This window comes from Artemia sp. Qi Xiang Cuo, chromosome 21 (genome assembly GCF_049724085.1).
Source record: "Artemia sp. Qi Xiang Cuo chromosome 21, ASM4972408v1, whole genome shotgun sequence".
Lineage (NCBI taxonomy): Eukaryota > Metazoa > Arthropoda > Branchiopoda > Anostraca > Artemiidae > Artemia > Artemia sp. Qi Xiang Cuo.
Genome location: NC_142814.1, coordinates 37,608,988 through 37,626,136, shown reverse-complemented (window position 1 = coordinate 37,626,136; position 17,149 = coordinate 37,608,988). Strand labels below are relative to the sequence as shown.

The 17,149-nt window shown below is 34.4% G+C and overlaps 1 protein-coding gene across 4 annotated transcripts in view; it reads left to right on the top strand.

Moving 5' to 3' along the window:
- The window catches only part of brp (ELKS/RAB6-interacting/CAST family member bruchpilot), a 381,921-nt gene that overhangs the window by 282,923 nt on the left and 81,849 nt on the right, over positions 1–17,149 (top strand). For all 4 annotated transcript variants that reach the window (XR_016143547.1, XM_089107019.1, XM_089107018.1 and 1 more), the window contains 2 exons: positions 1,259–3,863; positions 15,642–15,866. Coding sequence is in view for 3 of the 4 variants with exons in the window: in XM_089107019.1 (XP_088963145.1) it covers positions 1,259–3,863; positions 15,642–15,866 (2,830 nt within the window). In the remaining variant the exon portion in view is untranslated. The remainder of the gene's footprint in view (positions 1–1,258; positions 3,864–15,641; positions 15,867–17,149) is intronic.

Here is a 17,149-nt window from a genome sequence, read left to right as displayed (position 1 = left end):
GTAAATTGTAGTGGAATTACTTTCAAAATTTGTTAACTGCAATTTGTCTGCATATTAATTAGTAAAAACTGTTTTCTTAGCATGTTTCCTTCCCAATAGCCCCAATTCTAGGCTTATACTAAAAAAAAATTAATTCAGTCAACATATTTTGTTATTCAGGGATTTTAACGATCAAACTTTCTTAAGATTGATAGCTTGTTAGTATTGTAGACGTAAGATGATGCTTCTCTGAAAATTTTAATCTATGGAAGCAAAAATGGATGTAATAGAATCATGGTTAAAAGGGGTGTAATTTGCTATGGTGAGGGGGAGGCAACTGCCCCCTTCCCAGACCCCAGTTTGCCCCCTACATATATTTCATAATTTAAGCTTTTAGCAAGACAAAATATCTATTTCATGGTATTCCAAGACCTAAATAGCAAAATGAGTATATAAAAGAGTAACTCAATTTGTGTCTTAATTAGGGCATACATTATTTGAATTAAATCATACAACATAATTAAATATTCAAAAAAGGTAAGTTTTTGTTGTCTTTATCGTAAAAAGGTATGCATATTCCTTAAAAAAATTGCCTTAATATTCGTTTCGAATTGACCAGAGTTTCTAATGGAGATTAGAAACCAGATTAAACACGTGTTTTAATAATTCAAACTACCGAAGATGTAAACTTCCTGATATAGATGGCCCTGGATTTGCATACCAAATCCTTACGTTGGCGTTACTGTGCTAATTGAGATTAAATTCTTGAATAAGTACAGAAATAAATTGAAACGGTATTTAAACTCAAAATTTCATGTGTTAGGACTCAATACCTTAAATATTAATATCGCTAGAGGTGATGAAATTACTTTGATATTATCACCATTTTCGTGTTGTAAATGTCGAATTTATTACAGGGAACAGGGTGAACTGTAAAAAAAAATATTTGGAATAAGAAGTTACATGAGTTTCTCTATTTTGGACGGGAGAAGGGAAAATTTTGTAAAGTATGATGGACGTTGTGTCTTTTCAAAGTTCTTGTTCATGGCTCTGATAAAAAAAAAAGCTAAAAGCTACTGAAATATTAGTATAAAGATTGGTCTGAATTTTCTTTAATATAATCAGTGAAATATAATCATACTCTAATTTTAAGGTTTCTTTTTTAAATTAAATGAGACTAATTTCAACACTCATCTTTTTTATTTTAATAGGTAGCATTACTAAAAAAAATTGTTTCAGCTCTTATGCCTTAGATAAACTTATTTTTTCCTTTTTCCAGGTCACAGGGTGAGGTATATCGCCTCCAAGGAAAAATAGAATCAATTCAGACTGAAGTAGAAAGACTGCAGATGGAGTTGGAAAAAAGCCAAATAATCAGTGGAAAGCTGAGAGAAGACGCAAGAAAATATCAAGAAGATAGTCAGTCCCTCCAAGACAGTTTTGACCGTACAGCGTTGCAACTTGGAAAAGCCAAGGAAGCAGAAGAAAAGCTTAAAGACCAAGTTGATCAGTATTCTCTGGAGTTGGAGATGTTCAAGGATCGCTATGATAAACTTCAGACTGACCTGAGGCGAGTTTCTAGTGAAAAAGAAACGCTAGAAAGCACAGTTGACAGACTCCAATTTGAACTTGATAGAACGCAAGCGCAGTATGGGAAAATTCAGTCTAGTCAAGAGAAGAACCAAGAAGAAATCGCTCGACTTCAAGTTGAACTTGAAATTATTCAAGATCGATATGATCGAGGTCAAGTGGAGCTAAGACGTGCTCAAAGTGAGATGGAAAATCTCCGTAGTCAAACTGAATCGCTACGAGCTGAAGCTGAGCGCTATGCAACGCGTTTAGGAAAGTTCCACGAGTCCCAAGAAAAAACGAAAGAAGAGCAGGAAAGGATCTTAGTTGATCATGAGAAGAATAAAGAAAATTTGACCAAAGCCCTTGGCGAAATTGAGAAACTGAGCACACAAAAGCAGAGAATTGAGCAAGAAAACGCTAAACTGAGTGTAGAACTTGACGATTTAAGGATTTTAAAAAGCAAATTCACAATGAACCAGGAAAAACAAAACGGTGATGTTGTTAGACTTCAAAGTGACTTTGACAGGCTTCGTGAACGGTATGAAGCAAATTGCGTTGAACTGGAAAAAAGTAAAGTGCAAAATGAACGTCTTTTAGACGAACTTAGTAATTGTAAGCATGACCTAGAGAGAACACAAACGAATATTGGGAAATATTCAAGCTCACAAGATAAATATCAAAGTGATATTGAAAGACTAAGCGTAGATCTTGAAAAAGTAAGAGACAAATACGAAAAGTCTCAATTAGAGCTGACAAAAGCTCATCAGCGGTCCGAGCAGCTTGCCACGGAAAATGAAAGATATCTTTCTCAGTTAAGACAGTTGGAGAATCAGAGTGATCATTTTATTGAAACTGAACTTTCGAAACATCAACAGAAAGCCGAATCTTTACTTAGTGAAAATGAGCGCTTGCGCACTCAACTTTCACAAATTGAAGTCCAAATGAATAGAATTCAAGAGAAAAATAGGGAAAGCTATGACTATAGTCAAGTAGAAATAGAGAAATTGAAAGACAAACTTGAAAGAGCTCGAAACGAAAATGAGAAGCTAATACAACAAAAAGAAAAGGCGGAGATTGAAGTACAGAGGCTTATAAGAGAATTAGAAAGGTCACAGCAACATATGCAAAAATATCAGGAAAATAATGAATTTGGAAAGGTAGAATGTGAAAAAATGGCCTCAGAAATCCAGCGGCTAAGAGAGAGACATGAAAAGTTTCAACAAGAAAATAGAAAAACGGCTGAAGAAAAAGAAAAACTTCAAAGGGAGATTCAAAAATATCGACAAGATTTAGAAATGGCAAAATCCCATAATGGACAATCCTCAGCCATCGAAGAGCAGTTTAAAAAAGAAAATGAGAAGCTTCAGGAGGAGCTCAGCAATGTTTTACAGTCTTTTGATAAAGTTCAGTCTGAGCTCAGTAGATCCAGTGCTGAAAAGGAACGACTTGGAAGTATCCTTGAGAAAAAAGAAAAACAAACAGAGAACTTTGAAAAAGAATATTTGAAGATTGAACATGAACTCAAACAAATGACTCTTGAGCGAGATCAACTAGTCTTACAGTTAGAAAAATCTCAGGAAATGCTGATGAGTTTTCAACATGAAATGCAGAAACTGGACACTGAGATACAGCGTTTAAAGTCTGATAATCAGAGATTACGCTCTGAGCATGAAAAAACAACAAAATCTGGAGATTCTGCAGACCTCTTGAAGTCGAGAGAGAAAGATATTCAAAAACTGTCGCAACAAATGCAAAACTATGAAAAAGAGCTTTCTAATTTAAAGCAAGAGCGAGACCGGGATAGAATACGAGCTGAAAAGGCGGAATTAAATTTGATCAATTCACAAAAGCAAGGTCTGGATTTTGAGGGAATTCAAAAGACCCTTGAAAGTGAGAAAGTAAGAGCGAATAGTGCTGAGAAAACAATTACTGGCCTACAAAAACATCTGTCAGATTTACAAAAAACATTAAATGTGCAAAATCAACAAATCGTAAAGCAATCAAAGCAGATTGAAGATCAAAGTGAACAAATAATGAAAATGGAAGATGACCTGATTTTACAGGCACAACAAATAAAAGATTATGAAGTATTACTTAAGAAACAAGGAGAAAATAAAAATGATATAGAGCTGACAAAATTGAAGAAAGAATATGAAGGAATTCGGAATGAATTAAAATCTGTAGCTGCACAGAGAGATAAATTACTTGTGCAGCTGCAAAATTCAACTAAGGAGCTTCAGTCGGCTGGTACGGAAAAAGAAAGGTTTCAAGCACAGCTGGAAATGCTTGTACAAGAGCTTGAAAGAAAACAGGTGATTTAGATAAGAATGTTAATTTAACTAAGATTTATTTGAGCCTTATAGACTCATTAATGGTATATTGGGTGTTCGTATAGTAAGTTGCCATTCAATGCCACATTTTTGTGGTATTTTTTGACATATGCCTTGTAAACGCCAGATATTAAGTTTTTGGTGTGAAAGCAGTTCTACTAAGCTCTTTATATGCTCCTCCCCCCCCTAATAATTTACTCCACTAATTACGTTTCTCGTAAATTCATAAATATAGCATAGATAGATGCAATTTAGGGACTTTTCAAGGAAATATGCAATTCGATGCCGTATTTATCGATGTCGCATTGATGCTTATGCCTCTTAAACTTTTGACAAATCAAAAATCACGAAGATGCCAAGTTTTTGACCGGAAATTTAACATTTTTTTGCCGCGAACCGGTTCTCTCTCTAGGCAGCTCCATTTTAAAAGTGGTCAGATTTATCAGTTTAAGATGTAGTGGTACTAACTTGGGGAAAGAGGAGAGGACATTTACACCCCAGACTTCCCCCTCCCTACATTTAAAAATCTTTTTATTGGTATTTTCATTTGAAAACATCCTTTTTGCATTTTCTTTCAAAATTGAATAAAAAACGCCCCCTTAGATTTGATAAATATATTACCCCCCGCCCCAAAATTCTTATGAATTGGTGCGTCTAATAAATTATAATATCAAAAGTGGCCACATTCATCAATATAAAATTATTTCACCTTCACCAATACAAAATGATTTGCAAATGATTTCAAACTATAAACAGTTTCGAATGATAAGATATAATAAGAAAAACCTAATAGACAAACTTAAAGAATTAACCAAGTTCTTCATACACTTTACTCCCCAATAATTCACTCAAAAATTCTAATCTAAGTAAATTTCTGCATATAGTTCATAATTTACAATACCACAATACACGTAATGAGCCATTGGTAGCCCCACAAAAATGTCCTATTTAGAATTTCTAGCGAACCCTTGAGTAAAACTTCAATTATATATTGAAATATGAAACTAAGAGAGGAAAGAAAATAATAAATTAAAAATAAAATAAAAAAGGTGAGAAAACGAGGATTTTGTCAGACAGTGGCATAACATGAAGATGAAGAACAAGCAAATATTTCGACAAGGACCTCCGGCAAGTCGTCCTCAGTGCTAAACAAAAAAAACGAAAATCTAACCTTTCGAAGTTTACCCGACAACGACAGAACAGACACTAAATAATAAAAAAATAATAGTAAAATGAAAAAAAAAATTACCAAGATGATTGAGCAAGAATCCTTTGCCTTGCAATAGCTTTAGCTGGTCTAGAATTTCGGTTTTCATTAGATATGCAAATAGGTTATCTTAAGTTAGACTGGGCGAAAATATTGATTGAGTCTTTTAAAATTAAATTGTTATAAATTGGGCTTAGTGAAATATCTCCAGTGTCTCTATTTATAGCCAAATTTCTGTTCATGTAATTTTTTATTTCAATTACCTCTTTAAAATATTGTGGTAGGCCATTTACAGTAGATATTAAAGTTGCCTCCTCAAAAAGAACCAGATGTGTAGGATTTTCAAATATATTCAGGGCCAAGGCCGAATCAAAGTTGTCATTTTTATTTTCCAATCTCAGGGACTTATCGGTTGAAATTTTGTGTTCATGCAAACATTCACCAAGTTGTTGATGGGTTCTACCAATTTAAAATTTCCCACATGAACGTGAGATTATGTAGACGTCACTACCTAGTACAGAGTCAGTTTTATCCTGTCCTGAGTTGAAAAAATGTTCAACTTTTTGTTCAGTTTTAAAAGAAACAGAGAGATTATGTTTATCTAAAATTTTTCCAAGCTTATCGCTAAGTTACTGAGCCAAGGGGGACAGGCTCCCTATTTTCTTGTTTTATATTTTGTAATCGTCTATATATGATATTTTCAATAAGGTTTATTGGATAACCATTGCAGAATAGAATATCTTTGATATAGTTTAATTCAGAATTTACATGATTACGTGAACAGATTTTTAAAACTCTGTCGACTAAAGAGATTATTACCCCTCTTTTCGCAGAAGGGGGATGATTTGAAGCGAAATGTAGATACCGATCATTATGGATCGGCTTTCTGTATATAGAAAATTCAAGGCTAGGAGTATTTTCTATAATCCAAACATCCAAGAAAGGCAGCTTTCCTGAATCTTCCAGTTCCATTGTGAACTGGAGATTCGAATCAAAAGAGTTCAAATGTGCCAAAAAATCTCTTACATAGTCCTGTCCATGTTCACAAATAGAAATGATAAGACCAGTGTGGTCTTAGGATGTATTATCAAACAGTTCGTGGTAATGAACTGTAAGTAAGGAGCGACCAGGCTCAATGGTAACCGAAACTCTAGAAAACAAAATTTTGATACCAATAGATACATTAAAAGAATCAGATTTTAATGCTCATTTCAAATATATAAGTTTCATCAAGTTTAGTGCTACCCATCAAAAGTTAAGCACCTGAGAAAATTTAGCTGATTTTCGAAAAAAGGGGGAAAGACCCCCTAAAAGCTGCAGAACCTTAATGAAAATCACACCATCATATTCAACGTATCAGAGAACCCTACTGCAGAGGTTTCAAGCTTCTATCTACAAAAATGTGGAATTTTGTATTTTTGCCAGAAGAAAGATCACTGATGCGTGTTTATTTGTTTTTTTGTTTTTGATTTTTTTTTTCCCCCAGGGGTGATCGTATCGACCCAGTGGTCCTAGAATATCGTGAGAGGGCTCATTGGAACGGAAAATAAAAGTTCTAGTGCCCTTTTTAAGTGACCAAAAAAATGGAGGGCAACTAGGCCCCCTCCCACGCTCATTTTTTCCCACAGCTACTCGATCAAAATTTTGAGATAGCCATTTTGTTCAGCATGGTTAAAAATATGATAACTATGTCTTTTAAGATGACTTAATCCCCCGAAGTCCCCGGGGGGAGGGCTGAAAGTTATGAACTTTACCCAATGTTAACATATAGTATTGGATATTGGGAAGTATACAGACGTTTTCGGGGGGGATTTTTTCAGGTAGTGGGGGGGCGGGGATTATGTGGGAGGATCTTCCATGAAGGAAGTTTTCATGGGGGAAGGGACATTGCCAAGAGGGGGGCGCTGGATTTCCCAATATTATTTAAAAAAAGATCAGAAATTATATATATAAAAAAAAAAAGTTTTTCAACTGAAAGTAAGGAGCAACATCAATATTAAAACGACAGAAAACATTACGTATATGATTAGGTTCACCCCCTAGTCAATACCTCGTTCTTTAAGCCAAAGATTTTTTAGTACTTTCATAAAAGCTATTTATTCTAATTAACGGCATTTGTGATTAAGGGGTCATTTTTAGAGAATTAGAACAAAATTCGAACTTTAGCTTAAAGAGCAAGGTTTTGACTAGGGGGCGAACCCTCTAATATACGTATTAAAAAATATATGAATATAGAAGTTCGTTACGTAATTTAATTCGTAAGTTACGTATATTTATTACTAATAAAAACGCTCGTAAATAAAATTAAACAAGTTTCGAGAAAGAGATTTAACCAAATAAAAGTAAAATTAATATTCAAATTTTGTTTTAATTATTCATGTACGGTGAGCCAAAATCAAACCTGCATTAATTCAAAAAGGTTCAAAAATTATATGAAAAAACAAGTTTTTTTTTAACTGAAAGTAAGGAACGACATTGAAACTTAAAACGAACAGAAATTATTCCGTATATGAAAGGGGCTGTCCCCTCCTCAACGCCTCACTCTTTACGCTAAAGTTTGATTTTCTCACAACTCTATTTTTTTTAAAACAATGAAAACTTTAGCGTAAAGAGCGAGGCATTGAGGAGGGGACAGCCCCTTTCATATACGGAATAATTTCTGTTTGCTTTAAGTTTGAACGTCGTTCGTTACTTTCAGTTAAAAAAAAACTTAGTCTACCCGTGAAAAGATCTAATGCCGCTTATGTTTATATCTGCAAAAACGTTTTCTGGAGCACTCGCACCTTGGTCCGGGTTTTTATAATGGGTGAGATAGGGTATGATCATACTGCTAATTCTATAAACTGTGCTCAACACCTTGCTCTCCACGCTAAAGTTTTCTGGTACTTTTGAAAATGCTTCTTATTGTTCTAAATCAACGGCCCTTGTGTTTCAGAAGTCGTTATTAAAGAGTTGTGACAACATTCAAACTTTAGCGTGAAGAGCAAGGTCTTAAGAAGGGGGCGACCCCCTAATATACGTAATAATATGGCTCGTTTTAAGTTTTAATGCTGCTCTTTAGTTTGAGTTGAAAAAATTTGACATTTTTATTTAATTTATGATACTTTTTTAAATAATGCCAGGCATTCCGACTCCACCTCCACGGAAAAATCCCCCTCCGACAGAAAGATTCTCTTGGAAATTCAATCCCGGGAAAATTTACCTCGGACGAGTACCCTAAACTTCTCCACACATAAAATTGAGGCGACAAAGAGAAATTGAGACAAAAGTCCCCATGGAAAATTCTTCCCGCTGAAAATTCCCCCTGCAGGAAATCCATCCCCCTCCCGGAAAGTGTATACACAATACCCAATAGCAAACACCATGCGTACACAATAGGAAAATTGTATGTCTTAAAGACCTTTCCTCAGGGGCTGTGGGGGTTCAGGTTACCTCCAAAGGCATAGTTAATGGACCTTTCAACGATGCTGAAAAAATGGCTGTCTCAGAATTTTGATTGAATGACTTTGACAAAACAAGGGGCGTGGAAGGGGTGCTAGTTGCCCTTCAATCTTTTTGGTTAGTTGAGAAGTGCACTAGAACTTTTAATTTCCGTTCAAATGAGCCCTCTCCCGATGTTGTAGATGGAAGCTTGAAATTTCTACATTATTGTTCTCTGACACACTGAATCTGGTGGTGTGATTTTCATTGAAATTCCTTGACTTTTTAGGGGATATTTCCCCCCTTATTCGAAAATCAGGTGAATTTTCTCAAGCTCGTAGCTTTTGATGGGTAACACTATCCTTAATGAATCTTATATATTTGGAATCATCATAATAAGCCGATTCCTTTGATTTATGTATTGACATCAAAATTTCATTTTTTAGAATTTCGGTTACTACTGAGCCGCGTCGCTCCTTACTTACAGTTCGTTACCACGAAGTGTTTGATCAGTTCTCGAAATCAAATAATTTGTGGTACGGTGCAGAGGAATTGGCAATTTAGAAAAAAACTGATTGCTAAAAATTCTCAGAAATTAGGAGAGGAGCAAAAATGTATTTTTCTCTGTCTGGAGGAGGGGGGGGGGGACTTTTACTCCCTAATAATTCAGTCAAACAATTTGTGTCTACGTAAATCCGTACACATAATGCATAATATACAATGATATAAGTACTGATTGTGGTATTGTACCCTGTGGTATTGCAATACCTCAGTATTCCCCCCTGTCCCCATCCAAGTTGATGTTGCAGCCCTGAGTATGCTCATTATGAAACAGCGTACTTAGGTGGCTTTAATTTGTCCTCACTATACGTAAAGGTCGTTGTCCTAGGAAGTTTATTTTTAAAGCCCTCCAAGGGAGTAGGGGAAAGATCGGATGATTTGAACTAGACCTAGTTTATGTTATCTGAGAGACTTAAGTGGCGAACGGTGTCCACGCACAACAAGTATACAATTCCACTTTGATAATAGGTTGATTCGAAAATGAACGGAATGACGTAGATTTATTGAGGCAGTGTTTCATGTCTCTCTGTTATTGGTCGTTACTTCGCTGATTAATTTCTGGGTCATCGATTCTGAATTTTTTTTTCTGTAAATTAAAAGCGAAGAGATTACTTAATCTAGGGGCAAGAATCTGTAACATTTTAGCAGGATTCTAACATTTAGCAAACTCTTACAGGTGACAGGTGGCGAAGTAATAACCAAGTGACTTGAACATCTTTCACCCCATAAAATACAAAAGGATTTTTTAGGAGATGATAAAATAAGCAGCTTTAAAGTGGTTCTTAGCCTGACCTGGCCAGAACTTGATTCCTCTTTCAATTTTCAAGCTCAGTGGCTTGAACACTCTGCAAAACTAAGGAACATTTCGGTTTTGATTCACCTTAAGACAATTGAAAAAAATCCTGTTTTTTTTATATTGTTAAGAAAAAAAGTTGAATTAAAATCATCTTAATGGAAGGTTATGTTAGATTACCTTTAAAGACTATCGTAACGTGCTTTCTTTTACTAATTTTTTCTTAGCTTTTTCCTTTACTTAGCTAGGTTGAATGTTAATTGTGAACGCACCGTTCGATGTATCTTTTTATGCTCTTGCCAAAAATACTAATTGCTTCCTCTGTAGATTTCGTCTTGACCCTGTAAAGGAACCCTTAAAGTTACAACTTGTTCCTTTTTATTTTCCATAAAATTTGGAAAGTAATAACAATCATAAATATTTATATATCTCAATGATAAAAGTGGATTGTTTTCGTTTAATACCCCTCCCCTGAAGGATAACTATTCAACCCGTTATAAAAATTCACACTATTTTTTAGAGTAACATAACTTTTAAAAAAGCCGTTCTTGTCGATTGGTTAGCATACTAGATTTGAAATTCTTTGTCGGTGAGGAAAGGGATTTAAATTCTGGCGTTGCTGGCACGGGAGGGGGAATGTGGTGGAGCGGGGATCAGTGGTGTGACTCTGTAAGCTTAGCCAGATTCAACCTAGCTCTAAACCAAGGGTGGACCTAGAACAATATTGATAGGGGCTAATGTGACAATGGGTACCTTTGAGCAAAATCTTGGGGGGTGGCAGTATGACAAGGGCACCAATAATTGAACAAGTTGACAATTTTTTTTGAAAAAAAAGAGTGAAAAACAGACAAGAACAAGGAAGGAGGGCGCCAGTAAACAATCCGGAGAAGGTAAAAAGGAAGGGTGGGCGAAGGCAAAGGGCGGCTGGTCCCCAGCCCTCCGTTGCTCTTCCTGGTTTAAGCGGACATCAGCACCGCAGGTAGAGACTGTAAAGTCCAGTGCTGTCCCAGCCCTCCGTTGCACTTCCTGGTTTAAGCGGACATCAGCACCGCAGGTAGAGACTGTAAAGTCCAGTGCTGTACTCTTTACCTTTTTATTCTTTTTCTTTTATTCCCACTTTTTGATTAGTGTTCATCATAAAAAAAAATAAAGAAGAAACGAGTCGTGCTGTAGAAAAAAAAAGTTTGAATATATAGAATTGACTGTATATTTCTCGGTCAGAGGGAGGGGATAAAGTAAAGCAATACACTTTTAAGAATAGATAGTAGACAATAAATATTTATGATTGTTCTAATGTAGTTTTCGGAATTTCTAGTAAGGATTTTATAATAAGGAACAAGGTGTCGTACTAAGCGCTCAAAACAACATTTGTGAAGGTGATTAGTAAATTTGTAAAGATCATAAAAAAACATATCTGGTGGTGTGTTCATCTTCTGTCTAGCTAAGTAATGAAAAAACTCAAAACTTACTATTTTTAAAATTTTGCTCCTACATAAAAACTATTTTGAGTATTTTTTTTTACATTTCGATCAAAATGTAAAAAAAAAACCTCTGAAGAAACGTCCTAGATAATTCCTTTAATAATAGCCAAAATAATGTTGTTTAAGTTGAATAAGACGGATTAATCTACTGGGGGACAACGTAGTTCATTACTCCAGCACGTTCATTATTAACGAGCCATATCATGTTTCATATCTTGGAAATTCTCGATAATTACATCCCATTCTAGTACGTCTACTATAGGTAGTTAGGAATCCTTTGAAAGATTGATGAGCTATGCCTCACGCATAAGGAACATTTTAAAACAGGGATAAATAGGGGGAAATATTTCTCTGAGTCGGTTTACTCTTGCATGGATAAGGTTAATTTATAGCAGTAAATAACTTGAAAGTACTAAGGGCATTAAAATAAAAATATTTTCTGCCCCTTCTCCCCAGATGGACACATCTTAGGTCATTTCATACCTGAAAAGCGTGGCTTCCTCTCAATTACAAAGTTTTTTTGGTAGCATTAGATTTTTTTCCAGTGTTTCACGATGAACTCTGAAAATAAATAGTAAAACTAATAATCTAAATTTAACATCGTTTTTTGTTCAACAAATTTAAACATTAACAATCTGTTAATTCGATTTTCAAAGGAAATCTTCGAAGGAAAACTGCGTATTCTTAAGCTGTTTGGTACCAAGTGCTTACAGCATTTTTTTTTATTGATTTTTGCAACCAAGTTTTTTTTTCTTTTAATTTTGACACCCCCTATTTCCGAAAGTGGCGTAACTCCATATTAAGTTGTCTTCATTGAAAATGAATTTTCCGATTTTTACTATTTTTAAACATCTTCAATACCTCGCTCTTTACGCTAAAGTTTTTTTAGTACTTTCAAAAGAGCTACCTATTTTAATTAAACAGCCTTTTCAGGGGTTATTCTTAGAGAATTGGAACAAAATTTGAACTTTAACGTAACGAGCGAGGTATTGAAGAGGGGACGAACCACCTCATATATGTCATAATTTCTGCTCTTTTGAAGTTTTAATGTTGTTCCTTACTTTCAGTTGAAAAAAATTATTTTTTTATTTTATATGTTAGAAAAAAGAAGCATATGACACAAAATATTTACCCGGAGAAAAAGTGATTCTTTAATACAAGGTCGTTGTTTTAAAATACAATAAAAAATTAAATCAGCGATACAAATAAGAAATTTAGTTTTATAGTTATAGATATTTTATTAGTTTCTTTCTTTTTTTCTTCTATTTCACTGAGGAGTACTTTTGGCCGTACGGTCGTATTGACCTTTCAGGTTGTATATGCATAAGCAAAAATATTTTCTTGAGTTTTATTCAATTAGCTTGATAATAATTCCTAATTTGAATTACAAGTTTAGTTGGTTTTGATTAATTTGGTTGAAAGCTTTAATGGAATAATGATAAAATAATAAGTTTATTTAGCATATCTTCTGCTATTTTGAAATGATTCTGCGTAAATTTAAAATTAATAATGTTTAAAGGTAAATATAACAAAAGTCATGCCATGAATTTTGTAATTGGATGAATTGCGTTAAACCAAACTGAGTAGATTTCAATATTTGAGCTTTTCAGAAGACATTTTGAACAGGTCCCCTTTTTATATTTTGTAATATTGCGCCGTCAAAGGACTTTAGTGACTTCTATTTGTTTTTTGTTCAAATTATATTTCTCAAAACCAGACCAAGGGTCAATGCCGAACAATACATTCTGTATTTGGAGCCATACATTCACTATGAATAGCTTATTAATATTTGCTTCAGAACATTTTTATGAATAATTTCTGAGATCATACTGGATAATCATGACTAAGCAACGATGTTCTTTTTCGTCGTTGCTCAGGTTTGCTATTTGGACCAATCTCTATAGATATGACTGGTGTACCCTGAGAGGGGGTGTGCCTAGATTCAGGAACTGAAAAAGTGGGATATGCATAAAAAGGGCCATTATGAAATTTATGAAATGAAGAAAGCTTTGAAAGATCTTAAATACCAGTTTTGATAGCTGTTAAAGGCTTTCTGGAAACTTCCGCTAACGTGCTTGAACTAACAGAAAAACACAATTATACCGCGTCATCAAAAAAATACAATGAACAAAAAAAAATCCTGTTGTATAGGGATTGAGCTGAACTTAGCCACTCGTGCTCAGAAGCGATTTGATAATGTCGCCAAAAGACAATAAAAGAACATAAGAAATTAACCTTTAGTGGCTGAATAATCGAAAAAAATGGGTCTGCATTGTTTCACTAGATGATTGGAGGATACATAAAGATATTAGCACCAGTAAACCAGTTGATCGGAGGTGGAGCATGGTTTAGCTACTGACTCCACCCCCTTCTTCTGTTTAGCTACTGACTCCACCCCCTTCCACTGTTAAGCATAGCAATGCCTATGTCTAATTTAAAATTCCCTAAACAAAACAAATTTCTGAAACTTACTAACAGACCCAAATATTTGCTTAACCGTATCCCAGTACATGTCGTCCAAATTGCCTTGCTCTTCTAAATTTCCGGAAGAATGCCTTGAGGCTAGTAGTAGCCATAGACGACTTCTTATGGGATCGTTTAAAAACCAATAGCAGTCTCGAATTGCAGTTTTCAACTGAAAAGAAAATACATATCTCCATAGGTTACACTTCCAGAAACTAAATAACAACTAAACTAAATTTCAACTGAAAAGAAAATACATATTTCCATAGGTTACACTTCCAGAAACTAAATAACAACTAAACTAAATTTCAACTGAAAAGAAAATACATATTTCCATAGGTTACACTTCCAGAAACTAAATAACAACTAAACTAAATTTCAACTGAAAAGAAAATACATATTTCCATAGGTTACACTTCCAGAAACTAAATAACAACTAAACTAAATTTCAACTGAAAAGAAAATACATATTTCCATAGGTTACACTTCCAGAAACTAAATAACAACTAAACTAAATTTCAACTGAAAAGAAAATACATATTTCCATAGGTTACACTTCCAGAAACTAAATAACAACTAAACTAAATTTCAACTGAAAAGAAAATACATATTTCCATAGGTTACACTTCCAGAAACTAAATAACAATCTAAATAACTAAATAAGAAAGGGTCTTATTTTAGTTTCAGCGTTTGTTTTAAGGTTTGGTTTTTATATTGTCCTTTGGACTTTTATATGTATTTTTTTATCATTCTGCACTGAGGATGGTTAAGCGGAGGTCTTGACCAAAATATTTGCATAATTTTCTTTGGTTTTTCTCTTGCTGTCATTATCCTTGTTCCTCTCTTCTTTGCGATTTTTTTGTTTTGAGAACATTTTCAATGCTCCAGCAAATAATGAATTTGTTAGATATTTCCAAGAAGAATTTCTTACCTATTGTTTTCGGTACTCGATTGACTGACCGTACTTAAAACAGTATTCTGTACGAAAAATGTTGTAGTATCCCACTTTCTAGGGCTACAAGAAAGGCTGAGATGTCTAGGGCACGCTTTAGGGATGAAGGATCACATATTGCCAAAGATCGCTCTTTTCGGCTATCCATATAAGGCCAAACGAATAGCAGGGCGTTCTCGGATGGGTTTGAGAAGAATTCATAAGGAGGGATTTAAAGCAAATTGGAACTTCTTGGGAGGGTGTAAAGTGAGAAGCTTTGAATAGATTGGGGTGGAGAGTGTGTGCAACTGTGTTGACCTGAGGTGGGTTGGTACTTTAATGAATTTTTAGTAGTAGTAGTAGTAGTAGTAGTTGCAGTAGCATATAAACGAACACCAAATATTTATGATCTTACAGACCCCCCTCCCCCTCCTGACATGACTATTGCGTTAAAACACTTCTTTTTAAATTACCTCCACTATGGTCAATATGGAACAGGTTAAGTTGGTTTCTTAAAAGTGTATTTATATCTTAAGATTTACTCAAGTAGATGACACTTTTTTTTTCACTTTAGTTGTCGGCAAGTTTTTTTGTACGGCCATTCGATTAATTTAAGCTCCCCCCTCCCTGTATGCAAGTACAGATGTATGGTATGCCTTGGCTTTCCCAATTCCGTTACATTCAAGCTTATATTCAGGTCAACATAACATTAGATATTACCATACTGTTAAATTTCTAGAAGATGTGGTTTATTCTATAAAAAAGAAGAAGTACTATTTGTAATTACCGTTTTGTTATGTTGTGAATCACTTCCTATATTTATTATTTATTCTATGTAAATCCTTCACATTGATGCATTATTTGTGAATGGGACATGATAAATTTCGGTATATTTTATTTTTAGCTTGACTTGGAACGGGCCAATAAGAATTCAGTATCTAAAAATAACATATCACCGGAGCTAAAAAAGCAATTGGAGGAGCAGCGCCAATTTCTAGAAGAACAGAAGTCTATTTTAGATCAGCGCCAAAGACAACTGGATGAGAAGCAAAAACAGCTGGAAGAACTTGATAGAAAAATGAAAAAAAGGCATGAAGAACTGGTCAATATGGAAGAAAAAACCAAAATGGTAATTCTATACAAGTAATAATAATAATAACAGTTTATTTTCACCCTCTATGTCCACAAATGCACAATAGCGAAGTAAATAAAAAGAAGACAAACATAAACCACAGGATATGCTCACAAAAAAAGGACAAAACCACTCTAGGACAACAATAAGATTCTTACTCAGCAAAAACACAAAGAACAAGAAAAAACAATTTCACTCATAATAGAAAACATACCTTAACTGGCCTAATAGAAAATTGAGCATATTTTAGCTCGTAATGGTCACATTTTAAACATACATAATGCAAAAATTACTCTAGATTAACCTAATACAATTCGAAGGAATGTGAAGTATTTTTCAGACTACTTACGAAAATTAATCGGTTGCTTTTTCCTCTTTTCACAAGTTTCAAAAACACCGTTCCCCATAGAAATATAACTATTTCTAGTCCAAACAGGAAACTGAAGTAAACTTTTACAAAATCAAAGAAGACAGAACGGATTTGACTGTGCCCAGTTGCAGAAAAAAAAACAACGCTAAGTTGGTGTAAGGAAAAATACCTGGGGCTTAAAAAAGAAAGCCTACCCAACATTCTTCTATCAAATTTTCCTTTAACTTGACAATTAAACCGTAAGGAAGTTTGCACGGGAAACGGGTGCTAGTGTAAAAAAAAAATACCAGCGTCATTTATTTTTTGCTGGCTTTGTTTGATCGCTGCATGCTTTTCGTTTTATATATTTAAAATGTATGGCAGTGCTTCCAATTGAGAAGGGGGCATGTGGTCTCTCTAGTCTCTCCTCCCACCGACATTATGAAAAACCTTTATTAGTTTTTCATAAAAAAAAATTATTTTCTTTTTAAATTTTTTTTTAAAGTGCACCCCCCCCCCCCCTAGATTTTGAAAAAATACATTTTGATCTCGCCCTAATTTTTGAAATAACACTAATGATGCAGGAGAGGATTCAGGAAACAGAACTAGGTCATTGGTAGGCTTACCAGCTTAAATTCAATTAGGCTACTTAACTCGCCAAGATCGTCTCAAGCTAAGTTACGCCTATTTTGTTCAGGCTAGATTTTTGTTTCACATATTTCTTGAAAACAAAAATACTAACTAGTTCTCGCTTATCGAGAGAATTCAGCATGAATCCTATTATGTTACAGACTAATATATAAATTATCCAATTTTCTTTGAAATTTCTCACTTTTCTAATGAAGTCACCAGACGCTACACTGTGCATGGTACTAATAATTTGTAATTCATATCTTGTTATGTTAAATCAGCGAAGATCTAACCTTATAAC